We start from the raw sequence: 20,014 nt of genomic DNA, 5'->3' as shown, positions 1-20,014 counted from the left end.
AATGTCTCTAATTTATCTTTAGCTGATCCTTATCTTCCCCCTCTACTCCACTCTTGTGGAAAGCCACCTGGACTGCTGCATCCAGCCCCGGAGTCCTCAGTACACAAAAAACATCAACTTTTTGGAGCGGGTCCAGAGGAAGACCACGAATATGATCAGAGATCTGCTCCTACAAGGAAAGGCTGAGAGGGTCGTGGTTGCTCAGCCTGGAGGAGATAAGTCTCTGGGCGAGACCTTGTTGTTGCCTTCCAGCACCAAAGGGAACCTACAAGAAAGCGGAAGAGGGACTTTTCACAGGAGCGTGTTGTGCCAGGACAAGGGGGAATGGTTTCAAACAAGCAGAGAGCAAGTTTAGATTAGATTATTAGGAAGAAATTCTTTGCTGTGAGAGTGGTGAATCACCGGGAAGGTTGTCCAGAGAAAACTGCGGATGCTTCATCCTTGGAGGTGTTCAAGGGTAGGTTGGAGGGAGTTTTGAGCAACCTGGTCTAGTGAAAGCTGTCCCTGCACAGGAGGGCCGTTGGAACTCCATTAAAAAAATAAATAAATAAAAAATTAAACACCCAAGCCAAACCAGTCCATGATTCTCTGATACAGGAAGGAGCCTGGCCCCGAGCACCTCGGGTCATTAAACGAAGCAGCTAGCAGCCAGCAGCCTCCCCAGCGAAGGGAGCCCACCCGCGGGACCCCCTCCCCCACGGCCGCGGCACGGACTACAGTTCCCAGGTGCCCGTGGGGCGGGCCGGCGCGGCCGCCGCCGCCGAGCGCCCTGCGCGGGGGCTGCTGGGAGCTGTAGTAGGGGGCGGGGAGAAGATGGCGCCCAAGGTGAGCCTGGTGCTGCGGCCCGTGAAGAGTATCGTGGTCCGGTTCTGCCCCTTCGAGCCCAACGTGGAGAGCACCAGGTGAGGGGGCTGCGGGGACGGCCCCGGCCCGGCCCGCTCTGTGCGGGCTCCCTGTCTCTAGACGCCCCGGCGCCCTCGGTACGCGCTCCGTGCGGCCTCCCGGGTGGCGCGTTCTGCGCGGGTTCCGCGCCTCTCCCGGCCGGTGGCACCCGGTCGGTGGCACCCGGCCGGTGGCACCCGGCTGGTGGCACCCGGCTGGTGGCACCCGGCCGGTGGCACCCGGCTGGTGGCACCCGGCCGGTGGCACCCGGCTGGTGGCACCCGGCCGGTGGCACCCGGCCGGTGGCACCCGGCTGGTGGCACCCGGCCGGTGGCACCCGGCTGGTGGCACCCGGCCGGTGGCACCCCGGGGTCATTCCGGGCTGCTGTGCCCAGCCCTGCGCCCCTTTTGTCGGCGTGTGCCCTGACCCTCAGCAGAGCGCTCAGCCCCGCAGCGCCTGATCCTGTAGTGACGGCAGCTGCCCGCTCCAGGCGCTGCTAACGGGGAGCGGGGCACCAGCAGCTCCTCTATCCCGATGATGAGTGGTTGGAGAAATTCAAGGGATTGTGCCTCTCCAGCGATGTAGGTTCTGCACCGAACAATTCCAAAATGCCGTTCTGCAATGACTTTACAGGCACACCTGCTTTTAAAATGAATTTAGTAACACAGCTTAATTTAATTTAATTTAATTTAGAATATTTTTAAGCTGCCAGAATAGCAGCTTAAAGTAGCTGTCACGCATTTCAGAAATCTACAGGAGACCAAAGATGTCATATAAATAAATGCTGTCTCAAACCCAAACAAGAAAACATTGGCAAGCAAATAATGTGTAAAGAAAAATGAAAATGCCTTTGCTGTTTATTTTTTATTATTGTTACTAATCCAGCTAAGAGAAACACAGAAAGTGTATTCACTGGAGTTTTACACAGTTCTTTGGCATGCTTTTTTACATGTTAGTATATAAGGAATATATACTTAATTTGAATTTTTGGATTTTAGGAATGATTCTCTCATAAGAAGTACCTGCCTGAACTTAAGTACAAATCCTATTTTGTTTATACTTTGTTGCCCAGCAATATCAAGATGTGCAAATTAATTTTAGAAGTATGTTTACTTTAATTTTGGTCTACAACATACTTAATATATTTTTTAATATATTTTCAGAAAATTTCTCCAAAGTATATACCATAAGAAAGTCCAAGCTACTAATACAAACTGTGAAGTGACTGCTGATGTGAGACATGATGGATCTGAACCAGTTGTAGATGTTACCTTTGGTAAGGAGCTTGTTTTTAAACAAACAGAAACCCCTGGGTTTGTGTTGTTACAATGTTATTGTATTCTGTATTATTTTTTTTTTAACTGTGATTTTTTTTTTGCTCTGGTCCATAACTAGATGTTGAACAGCTGGGAGGAAAAAAGAAAGAGGGTGTCACTAACAGCCTGATGTGTAGAAAAATGTGTATATATGTCTCTACTATTGTTAGATCTAAGGCATCTTGGATCCAGCCACTGACAACACTGGAGCTCAGTGTACTTCTGTAGTGATGACTTATATGACTTTGCAGACAGGTCCAATTCCAGGAAAGTAAATGTAGCTCTGTTTTTATATAATAATCTGTTTGCTTTCCATGATTTTTAAATGTTACCTGAGGTGGAGGCATCTCAGTTTTGAGAACAGAAGGTTGAATACCTTTAGTTGCTTATGCAGCTGAGTAACTAATTTGAAGGAACTGCTCAGATGGGTGAGGCTGTACATGTGCAGATGGACCTGCAGAATGAGGCCAGCTATGTACAACAAATTTATTGGTTTCCTTTGAGGATACAGGGAGCAGGCAGAGAATTGGTGGTGGAAGTTTCATCAGTTCTGGAAGCGTCCCAGATTCCAGGCTATGAACAGATGGCTCTAATCTGCTTTTGTCCTTTTCTCTGGCTGCATCTTCTTTCCTGCTGTGCTGTAATGGACCAATATGTCATGTAGCCCATTAAAGTTTTCATTAATATTGATTTCTGCTACCCTCTTATCTTTAAACTTCCATATTTTTAGTGAATTGGTGGAAATGTCAAAAGTGTTGAATGATCTTTGTTTTGCTTAGGAAAGTCTACCTATTTCAATGGTAACATTGCTTGTCTCTCTCTCTCCCGCATGCCTCTGTTTTTCTCATCCTTGTGATGTATTAAGACAAAAGCAGTAAAGCTCTAAGTTTTTTTCACAGTGTAAATCCAAACCAGTTTATCTCATTAATGCCAAGACACCTCTAAACTCTTCACATTTTAAAAGCTGAATTTTCTCCAGTGAAATGTTTGTAGCCCTTGTAGTTGACAAAAATGAGGCTAGAATGTGGATGCCAGGCATGGTATTTTACTATATGGGTTTGGCTATCGGTTTTGTATTTGCAAATCTTGCAAAATAATTAATTTGGGTAATATTCACCTTCTACTACTCCCTGCCTGTTTTTAAATAAATTATTTCAGAATTCTAGAAATTCTAGTGCTTCCTATTTTTTGCATTGTAACCAAAGGATTGTGTGAACCAATTTGTTGTTTTGGCTGAAGAAGCACATTAAATGGACCACAGACAACAGGCTACTAAGATGCTTAGCCATGTGTGGAAATTGTGCCTTCCAATACCTTCTTTGCCTTTTGTGAGATGACTTTGGGGGCAGAGTATGAGCTGTTCTTATCAATTGTGTTCTTACTATAGGCATACCTAGAGAAATGCTTCAGATTTTTCAACAATGTAATGCAGAAGTGAAAATGAAATGCATATTGTGTGCAGTTTGATATGTTTGTTTGGCAGTGGTGCCTAGTCAGGTTCCTTGGTAGCTGGAGCACTTTCTAATCAGACAAGGTGAGCTGTAGTTGGATTTATATGTACAAAGCAACTGCACACCAGAGTAGTTGTCATTTTGTGATTTCTCAGGGTTTTCTTCTTTTATAGCTGATGGAGATCGACTGATAATGAAGGGAGCCCACTTGACGACAGGGGAAATGTTAACAGCATTGGCATCCAGATGTAATGCAAAAGACCTTAAGGAAGAACAGAAAAGCAAGAAGAAGAATCCCTGAAGAATGGGAAAACAACTGTGTTTGCATTGACATGTGTTAGAAACAGCAGGCTGCACAGAAGGCTTTTTCCTAAGCAACAAAATCCGAGAGATGGCCAAAAGACTTTAAATGTTCCCTGCCTTCCCTTGAAAGAGAACATACTAGATCAACAGATCTTCTAACATTAGTGGTTCAGAGTGGCATAAGATGCATGAGTGCATCTTTCTAAGCAGCTGCATGTTGGACTAATATCACATGTATTTGCATTTCAATGTGAATAATGCACATTAGCTATTAAATTAATACTACAATGAAGCCAGATCTCTTTGAACATTATTTCCTACAAAATTTCTATAAGTGTAACCACAGAACATTTTTAGAGTGGCTATTATTATTGTTTGAAAGCTATTAAATTTATTAAAAATTTGAGGAAAACTTTAAAAAGTTTTGACTTAGCAGAGGGACAGCAGGCTGCAAATGTAGAGTGGGTTTTGTACTACTATGTTTATAATACATCTGTTGCGAAGTCCCTACCATTTTCTTCCTCTTTTTTTGAAGGAAGTGGAAAATTTGCTAAATGTAAATTTAGCTCAGCTATTAAAGTAACAAGGTTATGGGACTGTCAACACACAGTAGAGTTACTCATCCTGAATAAAAGTAACTAAGTTTAGCTCAACTTAGGTTTTTTTTTCATAATTGGAGAAAAGGGCTGTCTTTGAAGATCAGTTTTGTAGTGGTTTTGTCACTCACTTTTTGGGATATTTTGAGACATTAACTATTTTAGAAAGATCAAAGGGAGAGCTTTATTTGTTGATAATAGTCCCATGTCCAACCCTATTATTTATTAAAGTAACTGCTTAGGTGTCTCATCTGTATTGCAAAGCTCTGTTTCGAAGGGTCAATCTCTTCAGGCTGTGCAGGTAAAGGTATCAGCTCCACGTGTGTTTCACGTGTATCAGTTTTGTTCATAACAAAAATGTAGTTCCAGATTTGAGAATTGCAGGTGTGGTACTTTTGAGAGGCTTTACTTCTACCTTTTTATAATCAGATGCCTGATTTCTCTAAAACTAGTATATGTATTTCCAAAGTTGGCAGCAGATTTAGGACACAAATCTGAAACTAGTTTTACTTTACTTTTGCCAAGATTATTAAATCGACACTGTCCGTTCTGAAAGCAAGATGGTTCTGTCCAGGTAATTCTTGCAAGTTCTTCATTAGAATGTTGAAGTCAAGGTGATGTCTTATGTTGGAGAAAGAGAGCTGTGCTAAAGACATTGGGTGTTTTCCATGTGTTTGCAACAAACAGAAGAGCGTGAGATAAGACAATTAAATGAAATTTGGATGTGGGAACAAGAGATGTGAATAAATTTGTCTGGGATAAATACCTTCTCTGCACTGGAACCCTTTACCCTTTTTTTTTATTAGGCCACCAGCTCTTCAGAGTGGTTTTGGAGTGCTGAGCTGCTAAAGCTGCTACTGAGCTCCCTTACAGCAGAGGGGTTATGAGAACACCTGAAACAGAGAGGATTTTAAATCCTGTCAAGCTAGAGGAGTACCGTAGAAGAGGACTAAATTGCAATAAGAATGTTCAAAGGACAGGTTGTTTTATTTTGTTTTGTTTTTTCCCACAGTTTAGAATAACATCACATACCATGACTTTATCTGAAAAAGCTTTGCAGGAAAAGTGAGAACTGTTCAAGTGGAAGACGTACGCACAGTTATTGTTCCCCTGGTTAATCATGTATTCATATGCTCAAAAGCCCTCTTTCTGTAACATATCAATGATTTTTCAGGGTTTTTTTTCTTTTTTTGACAGCCTGTACATCAGTGTTCAAAACTTGTGTTTTAATTTGAAGTGCCTATATGCATCTTAAATAATTAGCCATCTATAAGTGCTTAAAGAGTTAAACAGGAGTTAAGTAGTTAAGTAATTATTAATTAATTATTAATAATAATTAAGTTTCTATAGTATTTATTTTGGCCCAAGACTGGGGCTTTTATTTATGAATAGAAAAGGGAAAAAATGAAGATCCTAGCTATTTTTTTATCACCAAAATGAATCCCTTCTGTTGTCAAAGAAAGGTGGTTTATTTTTTAACTTTACTAGCATGGATAGGCATCTTGCTCTGTAAAAACAACCACTTCTGCTAAGTGCTTTCATTTTAATCCACACATGCCCAACCTTCCTGCTTAGGTTAGGCCAACGGCCTGCAACGTTGCCATTGAGAGATTACCAACAATTCAGGGATGAGGTGCAGGCTGCTGCTGCTTTTGAGGGATCACCAACAATTCAAGGGATGAGGTGTAGGCTGCTGCTGCTTTTGCTGTGGGTGCTGCGAGCTGCAGTTTGAAGTGATAGAGCTCTGATAATGTTTTGTGCATGAAAAAGAAGTAATGACTGGGTTTTTAATATGCAACGTGGAAAGCAAAACCTACAGGACAGAAAAATCAAGCTAAAAATGTGCATCCTCGAGACTACAAGATACTGGGGTGATATAAGCAAGCAAGATGAGCAAGAAGGCACTCCTGATGATTATTATGCTAATATGTAGAACATTTCTCTCCCTGTATCGTTGAGATAAAGGTACGAATTTATTTTTCAAGTATGTTAAAGATAATCTGTAATGACTTTCTTCCCTGAGCATTTAGATAGCTTTGCTGTAAGCTGCTCCTGCACTCCCAGCTCCTGCTGCTGATTGCCTGAAACAAAGCTCTGACAGCTTCCTGACATGCACAGGCCAGCACTGGGGATGTACAGGGTATTAAGGTCACTCATGCACAACAAAGCGGTCTGGGTGAGCATTGACTTTGCATGTTGTTATTTTTTAGCCCACTAATCTTGATTATTGTATCCCACCAAAAATGTGGGTGCTTGCCCAACTATAAAAGGAACTGGAACAGACCCTAAAAAAACCAGGATTGCCTAAATGCAAATACCACGGCCATGTAGGATGTCTGATAGCAGGTGATGACATTAAAATGGCTAAATCTCTAATGCCTGGAGATTTAGCAATTATTAGAATCATCTTAGATCTTTTCATTGTACAAATACCTATTTATTTAGACATTCTTATCAGTGCATAGGGAAAATAGTCTTGAAATGGATGAATATGCCATTCAGATAACACAACCTGAGGTATTCCCTTTTTAAATATCTGCAGCACTGTTTTTAGAAAAAGGTAATGGTATTTTTATTAAAGATTTCAACTAGGAGCAGCAGTGTTAGAGAACATTGCAAGTTTTTCACCTCTGCTTGTTTGAATTTTAAAAGACCAAGGAGTTTATGTGGTATAAGGAAGCCAGAAAAACCCCTCAAAAGCTGAATATCCAGGGACTGTGTTTAACAGTTCTCAAGATGCTTGGTGTCAAATGTATCTCCTACACATGTATACATTCCTTGCAGTTTTAAGAATTGCTGGCTCACTGCCCACGTCACCAACTACACGTGCAACCAGTTTCCCTGGATGCAGGCCCTGCCTTTCCACTGAGGGCCTTGGAGTCATGTTGAGACCAACATACTGCCTATCAGTGATGCCTCTTCCAGATGCATTTCTCTGCCTTCTCCATCTCCTGGACTAATAGTCTTTTTTCTTACTGGTGTTGTTTGATCTCATCCAGGCTCCCTTTTCACCCTTGGAAGGCCTGAGTCACTCTTCTGACGCCTTTTTATTGTTTGCCAAGAGCATGTAGTAGCTTCAAGCAGCCAAGGTACTCCGCTGCTGGTGGACCACTCCATGTTCTCTGCTTCCTGCTCAGCCTTGCTCTGTAAGCTGATAACTGTTGGGATGGAGAAGCATGAACAGCTAGAGGTGGTATTTGACTTCTGATTAACTTAACAAAAAATGGTCTCTAAATTGAGCTGCTCTTCTCAGGATTTTACAAAACTAAGGATGTGCCCAAGGACAGATATTAGGGGTATGAAGGCAAGGGAGCTGCTGACCTGTTTTGATCATGACTCCTGAATTTCCAAAGTGGTACTTGAAAACAGTGGTAAGGCAAGCCGAGAGATTCTGTTTGACTTAAAGTAGCCTCCTACCTACTGGCAGTGTTAATAGCAGAGGTTAATATCACATCAAAGGACATCTTTGCTTTGTGCTTCACTGGAAGAGGTGAGTTTGACTTGTTTCCGTATGAATTAATTTTTCTTTTAAGGCAAAGTAGCTGGAAAAGTGGACCAGCAGACATGTTTGTGAAAGGAATGCTTGGTAAACAGGAGCAAACCTGGGAAAGACATCCTTAATGGACAGATTTTCACAATTCAGACTGACAATCCCTGCAGGAAGTTCAGAGGACAGGTAGGAGGCAAAGCAGCAGGTTCCTTCCTTACTCAGGCACTACTCCTCTGTTTCTTTTGAACCCTCCACCCTTTTTCAACAAGGGAGTCAAAGACCAACCTTACAGTAAAAATGATATGGTTGGCATGCAAAGCCATCAAGTTTGTCCTCTCTAACACAGTTCTTGCATGGATGTACAGAATTGTCTTTTCACTATTGGGGAATCTGAGTGGTTCAATTCACTTTCATGAATAAAAGAAACAATAAATATTTTCATTGAGTTTTTAAAGTATCCTTATAGATGAAGATTTATAGAAATTGACTTCAAAATTTCAGAGTATTTACTAGGAATGAGAAATTTAAGAATCAGCTGATTACTTCTTTCCTTCAAACAGCTAGATGGGTATCAAGATAAACTGCACGTAAAAGAAAAGGTGGCAGAATCAGCACCAAAACTTTTGGCAGAAACATAGGAACAAATCAGAGAACTGCAATGTAATTTCCTATTTCCTTACAGATTTTCTCTGATCTGGTTGTTAGATATGTAATATCAAATCTTAAGATGGAATCAGGGTTGTAAACCCAAATACCATGAGACTTTTCAAGTCTAGAAGAGCAAGCTGGAAAATACCTGCTTGTCCTGCATGGTAGCTTGAGATGCCAGAGGCAAGAATTTTCTTAGAAGACTTTTGAACACAAGTAATTTAGTCAACCCTCTTTGCAAACTTAGCATGTTGGTAATGGGAATGTGTTAATAGTAAAAACTAGTTTTAGCTTCCAAAGGGTTTTCCTCCAATGTTCTTCTACAGTCCGTGAAAAAGGAGGGCTTGAAAAATGAGTCAGAACTGGAAGCTAATACATTGATCAGCAGCCCAGAGAGCCTCTCTCTTCCTACTGTGTGCAGGTGTGAGAAGGCTTGTGCTGTTTGGTGAAAGGGAACCCCCATCAACTGTGCCTCGGGCATTTTACACCTAAGCCCTTTTCACCCCAAGATGAAGTCCTTTGGGAGCCCTGGCCAGGTAGACAGCCTACACATGTTCCTAGCACCCTACTACATCATTTTGGCCCACAGGAAGAGGAGCAATTGCAGCTGCTCTCCAGCTTTCCTGGGAAAGGTGTTGGTATCCACACCACAATGAGAAGACTCTTCCTCTGTAGAGTGTGAATGTCAGGGTCTGCCCTTCAAATTTCTGTACTATGATGCTCTCCTTTGTGACATCCTGAGAATGAGAAGTATGGTTATAACTGCAAATGAAACCTGTTTTTTTTCTTGAGGTTCCCTTCACAGTGCTTGATCAATATCCTCAGAAATGGAACTCTACTTATGATATGCAATCAAGGAAAAAAGCTAAAGCTTTATATACCCTTTTAAAATCCAGTGGGAACATCTGTACTTTATTGATTCCAAATTTCATAATCTAGTTATTTATCATTGGTAGAAATATTTGTTTTATCATTACCTATTCCAAATAATTTTGACATTCCTTGTCCTTTCCCTTATGTCCTTATGGTTCCAGACTGCACAGAAAGGACAAAGTTGAAGTTTTATTTGTTTTTATTTACAGCAACATCATTTGGGATGATTTTTTTTGTACATCTGATGTTTCTAAAAACCATGCCAGGGTATTTGCTTTCTGAAAGTCTCTTCTGTGAGCAGGTATTCCCTGCTAATGAGCTTTTGTTTTATGTGGATCAAAGGCTTTTTCAGTGCTAAAACTACAGCTATGGAAGATTTTTTGTCACCCTAATAGCTTTTTTAGCATTGTAATGACTATGCTGATTATAAAATTCTGAAGATAAATAAAAGTATTTTTATTCTTATATGTGGATGTTTGCTGTTCAGGGTAGATACTGCTGCTAAATAAAAAGGACTTTTCAAAGCTTCCAAAGTTAGGTACAAGCTCACGTATCTGCAGTCTCTGTGACCTGGGCTGGATCTGATATCCAATCATTTTTTCTCTGGAAGGAGGAAAATGAGTCCTGGAGTTTTCTTCCAAATCACTGTAGGCTTCTGGATCTTTCTCATCACTAAGGCTGGCTACCATCAGTGAGCTGTGACACCATTGCCACAGTAAACTTTGCCCTAGAAACATTTCCCTTTAACCTTGCTTTGAACGTGCTGCTGACAACGTGCAGGAGCTGGGCTCAGGCTGCAGCGTGCTAATTGCATTATAGTAATGCTCTGTGGCATGAGCAGCACCAGGGCACCGGCACACGTGAGCCTGTCCACCCTGACAGCTGGCTAGCCAGGGCAGATGCAGCAGTCTCCAGATCCACAGCAAGGATTCTTTGGACCCATGCTCCATGCTGGAGAGCAATATGGCTTTGTTTTGACTCAAAACCAGATGTATTGCACAAAGTTCATTGATAAAATGAAGCTATGCCCAGCTCTTCTAGCTCAGAGGTAATGAAATGCTGATACACCGGGAGATTTTGTGCATATTGACATACAAAGGAAAACTTGCAGGTTCATGCGTTGTTGCTTCATAATCCCTGGTCTAGTATTGCCCAAGCAAACATCTCTTGAGTGGCAAAGCTTCCTTAGGCCAGCTAGGCAACTGTAGCACGTGTTTCATCATGCCTGCCCAGTGATGACATGGCTGGGAAGGGAAAACCACACTTGTACAACAAGGAAACAGAAACAAAACTGTGCTACCTATGCAATTTTGCCCATCCATGCCTTGGGGTGAGTAGCTATTATTCACAGACTGCTTTAACATTTTTCCACAGCTAAGGATAGGCCAAAGAGTAAAATTTTGGCAGTGATATCCAGTTCTCCTGACAGTTTTTTAAGGCTTTCTCAAGAGGTTATCTTATCTAAAAGACTACCACTTAGAAAAGGTGGTCTATATACACAATATGTCTGTATACTAGAAGGAAAGCAAGATCCTCCCTTACACAGTAGAGCATAGCTCTATCAGATTGGGTTCCCTCCAAGTTAAACATATGGGCAGTTTAATGAGTAAAGGTCTAGGGAAAAAGTTACACCTGCTATGGAACCTGATTACTGATATGTTGAAGACGAGGAGGTGGTGCTCTGCCCTGCCCAAGCAGCAGGTATTGTGACTCCAAAACACAAAATATGGCTTAGCTTGCATGCAGGAGTTGAATCTATGGCTACGTGAAGAGAAACCTCAAACGCTGCTGGCCACAGCTCCCACGTCAGATGAAGCATCACTGCACCTGCCTGAAGGAGTAGAATGAAGGTCTCTGTGCACATTGCCTTGCACTTAATAATGAAGAACTGTAATACCCTCCCCTCCTACAAGGTGCAAGGGTTTGACTACCTCAGGAAAGCATTCACCCTGGTTAGGCTCAAGCTGCCAAGGTGGTGGTTGCTCCTAAATGTGTCTACGTGCTTGCCGTGCAGCTCATTTCCTCAAAAAAATTTACACTTCTCATTATAAATTTGATTCTCCTTTTCTTGGGCAATGTATAGTTCATTGTGGAAAAGAGCAAAACTTCAGAGAATTTATTCTGTCTGCATTGAAACAATAATATGTGGCATAGGGATTCAATGCTGTCCATAGGTAGCATGTATTTGCTGCTTCTCTTTTCATGTATCTAAAGAGGAGACTACACAAACACAAAAGGTCTGATTATGATGTCAGCCTCAAACCAGGCAGGAATTGAGATTTACAGGGATGAATTCCTGTGGCTCAAGCACCTCTGGATATCTGAACAGTTTAGTTTGCCTCTCAAAGTAGGAGCCATATTTGGCAAATATATACTGTACTGTTGAGATAAGAAACAATGTGTATTTTGTAGCTCAGTCCACTTGTATCTTACCCAGAAGAATACATCTCTGGCCCCTATAGTCACTTTATTTGCTACACGGACAGTTTCAGCACTATTCTGTTTCAAAGAAGTTTTGAGATGTGGCATTGATGATATCACAGCCAGTAATCCATATCACTGGATTGATTAATTTGCAAAACATTAGAACTTTGTAAGAATTGAGTGAGATTTTTTCACTGTATACTAACAATCTTTATTTCAGGAAAGAGAGATAAGAGCCTCTTCTTGTGCCTTATATGAACTTACATGCCTAGACCTGAAAAAATTTGTGAGGAGAATAAATCAGACCAAATGACTTGTGGGAGGATTCAAAACTGTAGCAATGTTGAGCACAGGTGGGTAACTGGATCTTCAGGTACTTCAGATCCAGGAATACTGTCTCACCACTAGATGGAAACAGCGGATTTTACATCTTCTGCTGCATTATCAGCACTTACACCTGACTACCATTTGCATATCGTAAGCCATCTGCAGGCAGCACTGCAGAAATGTGGATCAAAATTTATTTGCTGGTGTATGTGGAGTAAAGCCAAGATTCCTATTTCTAGAAATTGTCCCTGCTTTACAAGACTGAAGACTTCCTAATTCCTGAAGGATTGATTCTGTTTGATCCCTAATCTAATGGCTTTTCATTTATCCTTTCTGTAAGCAACCAGAGAACTGCAGCATGGACAGCATGTTGATTCAACTATCATGACTTAGTCAGTAAAAATCACTCTAATTTAACATTTACTCTGAAAGCTCTTACACAAGACACACACAGAATTAAATTTAAAAAAAGTGGAAGAATTTTGAAAGTCGTGTGTTCCAATATACCTACTTAATAACACAAAAAAGAAGCAATGTGACTTGCTGTCTTATGAGCAGACACTATAATGTTGTTTGCATATTAAAAGCAAGCATATAGTAAAAGAAGCAGAAAGTAATTAAAGACAGCTCTGCAGGGAAGGATAGTTAGAGGAATTAAAAAAAATCAGTTCAAACATTATCTGTCTATTTTGTTTATGACAAATCTGACTTTCTACAAAGTCTTGAAACTTCTAGCTGCTGTGGGAAGTTGTATCACAGCAAAGCATAAAGGGAAAAGTCCTCCTTGCTCCAAAACCTTTGGTTTTATGGCACTTTCTCATATTGTGAAATGCTGGAACCAGCACAGAACCTGCCTTGCTGTCTTCTCTGGTTTTGATACCTTCATCTCAAACTCCATCATGAAAGTACTAGCACAGAAGTGTAGTAACTGTTATTCCATAATAAAACCTTGAGATACCAGATGTATCTTCACATTTCTCTTTTCCAGACAGGAGAAAGTAGCTGTGGTTTTCATCCAGTGTGATACAAGGCCAAAAGAGGCAGAGATTGGCATAACACTGATGCTGGAAACAAATTTTGAGGGTACACATTGGAATCAGGATTTTTTTTTTTTTTTGTGACTTAAAAATAGCAGCTTCCTCACAGAATATGATAGTAAATCATTCACCTGACAAAATTTGACAAAAGATTGGTCAAATCCTCACAAGGCCTGTTGAGACAGAATATTTTATGATGTTACTTCACTGCCAGTGTACAGTTGTGGCAGCTGCAGCATTTTCCTTTAAGAAGTAGGGATTACAGTTCAAGGCGGACTAAAAGCAAGGTATCATTTTTCCAATGCTAAGACATGAGGTTGCATTCAGGCTTTGATTTTTCCTGAGTACTGCAAGCACCCACATTAATTCTGGATTTTGATTGATTTTGTTTGCTAAACTGACCACTGTGTGTACGTAGAAGGTCTGTTCCCAGGTCACAGTAACTATGGATTGCTGTAGTTCAATAATATGTGATGTACCAGTGGGAGTTGAGGAGTTGTTGGGAAGGCTGGCAATCAAACCCAATGAACTGCTTTGGGATGCTGATGCCTTATTGCTCTGTCTCTGTGCCATATGATGTTTTTTTGAATTAGCCTTAAAAAACCATGACATGTAATAAACAGTATAATTCAGCATTTAGAGTCCAGCCAGGAGTGCATGGGTACTGGCACTCAGCATGCTGGACTCTTTGAGCATGCTGGATGGAGTTTGTGTGTGAAGGAGTGTTGAGGCCACAACATCCCTCGGTGGGACAGCTCTGGCAGTGTCCCACTGTTCCTGGCTGTTCCCGTGCTAGGGTGCAAAGAGCAGTTGCGAGTCTGTGTGTGTGAGTGTGAGTATGAGTGTGCGTCTTCTCTGTGTGTGTGTGTGTGTGTGTGTGTGTGTGTGTGCATGCGTGAGTGTGAGTGTATGAGTGTATCGGCATGTGTGTCTGTCTGCATGTGTGTGTATCTGTCTGTGAGTGCATGTGTCTCTGTCCGCGTGTGTGTCAGTGTGTCTGCCTGTGTGTGTGTGTCTGTCTGTTGTGTGCATGTGTCTGTCTGTCAGCGTGTGTGTCTGTCAGCGTGTGTGTCTGTCTGTGTGTATGTCTGTCTGTGTTTGAGTGTGTCTGCCTGTGTGTGAGTGTGTCAGTCTGTGTGCGTGAGTGTGTGTGCGGGCGGAGGGCGGGCAGTGCCGCGGCGTGCCCGCTCTTGCTGCCGCCGCGGGCGGGACTCTCCGGGCGGGGGCTCGGCGGGGAAGGGGCCGGGGCGCGGCGGGAGCCCCATTGGCTCTTCCCGCAGCACATGTTGCCGGCCCGGCTATAAAGGCGGCCGCGGCCGCGCTGCAGCCCGTCCTTCTGCCTTCACGTTTATACAGGGACGCCATCAGCTCCAGTGCCGCCGCCATGGCCATCGACGCGTTTTTGGGTAAATGGTGCCTCATGTCCAGCGAGGGCTTCGAGGAGTACATGAAGGAGCTGGGTAAGAAGCCGGCGGCTCCCCGCCCCCGAGAGGGAGGGATGGATGTCGGGATGCCGCCCCGGGGATGTGCTGTTGCTGCCGGCCGGCGAGGCTCTGTCCAAGGTCCGCGGAGAACGTGGTCCCGGAGCCGGGCCCGAGGGCGGGATGCGGCCCGGCCGAGAGCCGCGGATGGGCGGCGGCTGCGGGGGTGATGCCGGGATTCTCCGGGATGCAACGCCGGGGGCTCCGGGAACGGAGCGCTGGCCGGCAGCAGACCTTTCCTGGCGGGAGAGCTGTCGCCTCTAGCCCCGCGTCCTAAAGATGTCAGCTACCCTTTTTGCATCGTAATTGCTGTGAGGCAGGTGCCGGCACCAGCAGGCACCTTCCCGCCGCACAGCGCTGCGCCCTCCCCGCCGCCGCCCCCCTCCGCAGCAGCCGGGATTACCGGCTGGTGCCGGTAGCCCGGCTGCGATTAGGCCGGTTCGCCCCTCCCGCACGGGCAATGCCCGGGGCGGGGAGCCGGGGCTGCGGGGGGCTCGGTGCTGCCCTGGCCCGAGGGGCGGCGGCTGCCGCACGGCAGCGCTGTGCCGGGGCCGGGCTGGGTCACCCCGCCTGGGGCGGCCGCACACAGACCTGCTGAGCCGGGGCTGCCTCCCCGTGGAGTCACCTTGGGTGTCTCCTCCCGAGAAAGCCAAACTGGATCAGCTGCCTCTGGGTAACCGGCTGCCCTGCCGGAGGCTGTTTGCCTGTTTTCTTCTGCGGGTAGTCACACCTTTATCTCAGGGCGGATGGTCCTGGCTTGTTATCCCTGCGTCCAAGTTGCCCTACATTTTGTAACACGAAGTTACCGGATGAAGAACACACCTAACAGACCAGGAGCCTCATCTGCAAGCTCTGATTTACCACTTTCCTGTGAGCATCATGGCTGACAGGTGATAGATACCTGCCAGTGTCTATATGGCCCAGGAGGTATTATTTCCTGCAATTTATTCACAGATGATATTTTCTCAAGAGGTAGAAGATGTAGCCTTATCCTTAGAGGGAGGAGAGGAAGGAATTTAAATCTTGCGTTCTTCATGTAAAATACAAAAAGCACCACTGCATTTATGCTCTGCAGACAGTGGTGGCTGTAATTACATTTTGTGAAGCCTCGCAGTATGTGATAGGTATGATATGAGAAAGCCGTTTGGACTGAACTCTTTGGAAGACTTTGGAAGAAATTCAAGAATTTTAAGCTCAGCTCTGTTGAGCCATGGATTAGGATGCCTTGGTGCCTTGATGTCCAATGGCCAGACCTAGGCGTGTGCCAAGTTGCAACTTCAAAGTAGAAATTAGGTGCTGCAATTGCAGAGCACCTCCCATGTGTAGGCAGCACCAGACTGTTGTTTGGTTTTAGATTGAAATCATAAACCAGTCACTTTTCCATTTTACATTTACAATTTAGGCAATTAAATTTATACCAAGTCACATTTTAGGAGCTAGTCATTTACTGGATTTCACCCTTGCTGGCTCCTTGTGAAATTCTCTGCCTTTGATCCTATTGATGCACCATAAATGAGACCACGCAGATTCCGCTCATTCTGTGTAAAAGAACATTTGAGGACAAAGAAGTTGGAATTTCACTTCTTGCCATATGGAAGACATGAAGCTCACCCCTGTTTAGTTGGATCCCAAGCTGTAGCTGATCAAATAACTCCCTGATTACTCTGGCCTGGACTACAGCAATAGAATGTGTGTGGAGGTTACTGTGGCAGCAATTTCCAGTTCTGATCAGAAAAGCTGCACTGAGGATAACTGTTTTTTCTCTGTGAACTCAAGCTTAAGGCTCAATCCTGGACTCTCATTTGAGTCTGGAGAAGCAGAGTCTGGAAAGTACTTTATTTTCCTCTCAAGGACTCAACCCTTACCTCCACATACCAGGGGAATGCTGTGCCGATATTTGACATTTTTTAAGTACTCCAGTTGCAGAACCCAGGCACTCACTGACTCGGTGGTACTTTCTGCCTCATTTGGTTGCATATCAATTCGTGGTTCAGATATGCACTTACCAGTTTGATGGATGCATGTTTGTTGCTTGCTGCCCTCTTATTTATATTTTCATCCTTCAGATCAAAAAGATTCGAGCTAATCCCCCAAACAGTACAAGCAGGGGCTGAAGCAGGGTGAATCTGAAGGGTTTTGAGGGCTGCTGTCTCCAGATCATGAATTTTCAGCCTTTTGCAAATTGCTTATGTCTCTGTCTTTTGCATATGTGTGTAAGCACTATTTTTTATGATCACGATTTTCTAATTCACAAGTCCATACTTTGTAAACAGGGTGTAAAATATGAAATTTATTTTAAAATGACATGTTTGCAATGGTGTACAAATTAATGGAAGGGTATTTATTGAGTACGTTTGAATAAAGTGGATTCATCTGCCAATAAAAATAATTTGTAGAATTTTTAAAGTGTTTAGAATTTTAAGAGAATAATTTTGGTTTTGTTTAAGCTTCAGTATTTGTTTTCCTTTTTGCTATTTATTTCTGTTTGAAAAAAAAATCAGTGCTGAGTTTTGGGATATCTAGAAATCCTCTAGAGGGCAAAATAAATTTAACTTTAGCTCTCTGGGGAAACAAAATAGTATCTCTGCAAATAAGCTTTTTTCCTTCCTCATCTGTGGAAAATTTAAAACATCCTCTTTCTTTGTGGCTCTTGAGCTTTGATTCTCAAGTGTACTTAAGTGCCTAATTAAATGGGAATTAGGGATTTGAATTCTTGTGTGGCCCTAAGCCTCAGGGTTTAACTGACTTTGTGACACTCTGTGCCTCTCGCCTTGCAGGTGTGGGTATGGCTATGAGAAAAATGGGAAGCATGGCCAAACCAGACGTGTACATTATTAAGGATGGGGACACAATCACCATCAAAACAGAAAGCACCTTCAAAACTTCACAGTTCAGCTTCAAGCTTGGTGAGAAATTTGAGGAAAATACATTAGATGGCAGGAAAACTCAGGTCAGTATACTAGACTTTGTGTTGAAAAAAGGCAATTATTTGGGTGTTTTACAGAGGGTGATGCTATTTTAAAATAAATTTTGACATCCACACTAATAGTGCTTTATTCAATGAGCAGTTGTCTCTGTAAGTCTCATTGAAATATTTTTTTTAACATGGAGTAAGCAAATTCCAAAGAGGGAGAGTGCTGAAATCAATAGTCTTGTGTATTTTGCTGTTTTCATTTTGTAGCAGAAGCATTTTTTTAGTAAAACTAACAGACCTCTAAATCCCTGTTAAAGCCAAATGCCACTTCATTTGAAGCCTGTGGAAAAAAATGCCATTGATGTTTAATCAGAGGCAATTCAGCCCTGGGGTTAACCTTTCTGCTTGGTCTCATATTTGCATAACAAGAGAGCCTGGTTCAGTGTGGGGTGGGATAATAGACAGCAAGGTAACCATGTGAATTACAGGCACTACATTCCAGTTTTAGAAGGCAAAGAGTTTCTCCTTGCACCTAAAAAGGAGAATATTTATCCCAAAAGAGTAAAACGCAAAGGATTTCCTCCCCATTTCCTCCTGTGAGTGCTCTCTGTTTATCACCCTTCTCCCTCCAGCCACACACTTTCAGTTCATCTATTACTGCAAGATCAGACAAATGCTATACAAAAGCTCAAAGCCCGTGTAACAAAGAGAGGAACAGAGAACATCTTCTGCTCCTGTTAATTGAAATTGTGGATGCTGTCAAAGGTTTGTCTGATGCAGAAATGTGTCAAAGCAGTGAGTGAATGAGCAGTGAGTTAGTTACTGTAAGAAGAGGATTGATAAAATGTTTAAGATAATTTCTGGCATTGTAGTTGTCAATGATAAAATTATTATTGAGTGAGCTGGGGTGGGAATCTTTCTTTTGGAATAAGGTATTGAAAAGCCTCAGTGCTGCCCAAATGTTGTGGGGAAAATACTGATGGTCAGGTTCTTCTTTCAGACTCTTGTCAGCTTAAAAGATGATGGGTCATTGATTCAAGAGCAGGAATGGGATGGCAAGAAGACCACAATAACAAGGAAGCTAGTGGATGGACAATTGGTGGTGGTGAGTTCATTCCCACTTTCTGATCCCCAAGTGCTGCTGGTTGGTAGCCTGAAATGTAACTCCTAACATGTCTTTTTTCCCCTGTTGGTCTGCACTGAGATGTAAATGAATAAATCCATCTCTTTATCTTCTAGGAGTGTGACATGAATGGTGTCAAGTGTGTTAGAGTCTACCAGAAGGCATGAGGACATCTTCAGGTTCAGTAGGAACTTGCTGCAAACAACTCAGTTCAGTGGAGAAAGCTCCTTTTCACTCCATATTTTCCTTTTCCCTGTTTTCTAGTATTTCAATGGACTGAGTAGCTGAGTGCAATTCTTTTTAAAGGCCGTGATGTAACTATTATGTAACTATTCTGAACTTAGGCTATTAAATAAAATTGTTGAATATATGAAGTGGAAACATTGTTACTAGTGGAATTTTGCTGTGAGGTTTCAAGTGAGGTTTCAAAAAAACCCGTTTTGGTTTTAGGCTCTACTATAATCTGCCTTCAGCACGAAAGAAGCCAATATATCACAAACATCCCTATTTTCTAAGACAGTAAAATTGGAAACTGAAACAACTCCACAGCCCAAACTTTGAATGTTTTTTCTAACTTCCATGTTACAAAGTAAAAAGAATTGTATGGGTATAAATACGAGAAGCTAAATTGGTGCTTAAGTACAGGAACAGATTTTCAGGGTTAGTTTGGGTATTTTTGTGTTTCAAACCCACAGTTTTCTTAATTTCTATATATAATACCCATAGTTTTCTTAATCTCAAGACATAACAGTAAGCCAATGAACATGATAAATCTAAGCAAGCACATACACACTTTCTTGAAAGGAAGCCTTATTTTAAGAAGAATTTTCCTAGCAAAACTCTTAATCCATGTCAAGTAGCGTTCTAAAAATTCTTAACCAAAATCTGCTGAAATACTGCCTAAAACCTAAAGCCTCTTTTTTTTTTTTTTTTTTTTGAAACACCTAGCAATTGAGTTTATATGCTTTGAAGTGCCATAATAAATAATCAGAAATATCAGTGTCTTGAGTATTGCTTTTTCACTGGTTAGGAAACAGAGCCTATAATACTATTCTGCCAAAGAGATGTCAGATGAGACAAAAATTAAAAATGTTTAGGTGAATTTCTGTGATACCAGACAAGTATGTCCTAAAAGTGAAACCTTTTGG

The 20,014-nt window shown here is 42.5% G+C and overlaps 2 protein-coding genes across 2 annotated transcripts; both read left to right on the top strand.

Annotated features, from left to right (window-relative positions):
* The first annotated feature begins 748 nt into the window (after positions 1-748).
* On the top strand, positions 749-4,245 carry MRPL53 (mitochondrial ribosomal protein L53). The gene is made up of 3 exons (XM_068186028.1): positions 749-902; positions 2,047-2,159; positions 3,824-4,245. The coding sequence occupies exons 1-3, from the start codon at positions 814-816 to the stop codon at positions 3,949-3,951; spliced, it is 330 nt and encodes a 109-aa protein (XP_068042129.1). The 5' UTR covers positions 749-813; the 3' UTR covers positions 3,952-4,245.
* Positions 4,246-14,515: 10,270 nt separating this feature from the next.
* LOC137471591 (fatty acid-binding protein 5) lies at positions 14,516-19,247 on the top strand. The gene is made up of 4 exons (XM_068186038.1): positions 14,516-14,808; positions 17,607-17,779; positions 18,744-18,848; positions 18,983-19,247. Exons 1-4 carry the CDS (start codon positions 14,733-14,735, stop codon positions 19,031-19,033), a joined length of 405 nt encoding a protein of 134 aa, XP_068042139.1. The 5' UTR covers positions 14,516-14,732; the 3' UTR covers positions 19,034-19,247.
* The last annotated feature ends 767 nt before the right edge of the window (positions 19,248-20,014 follow it).

The sequence above is a fragment of the Anomalospiza imberbis genome, chromosome 1 (genome assembly GCF_031753505.1).
Source record: "Anomalospiza imberbis isolate Cuckoo-Finch-1a 21T00152 chromosome 1, ASM3175350v1, whole genome shotgun sequence".
NCBI classification, from domain to species: domain Eukaryota; kingdom Metazoa; phylum Chordata; class Aves; order Passeriformes; family Viduidae; genus Anomalospiza; species Anomalospiza imberbis.
The sequence above is the reverse complement of the archived record's forward strand: the minus strand, read 5'-3'. Positions and strand labels throughout refer to the sequence as shown.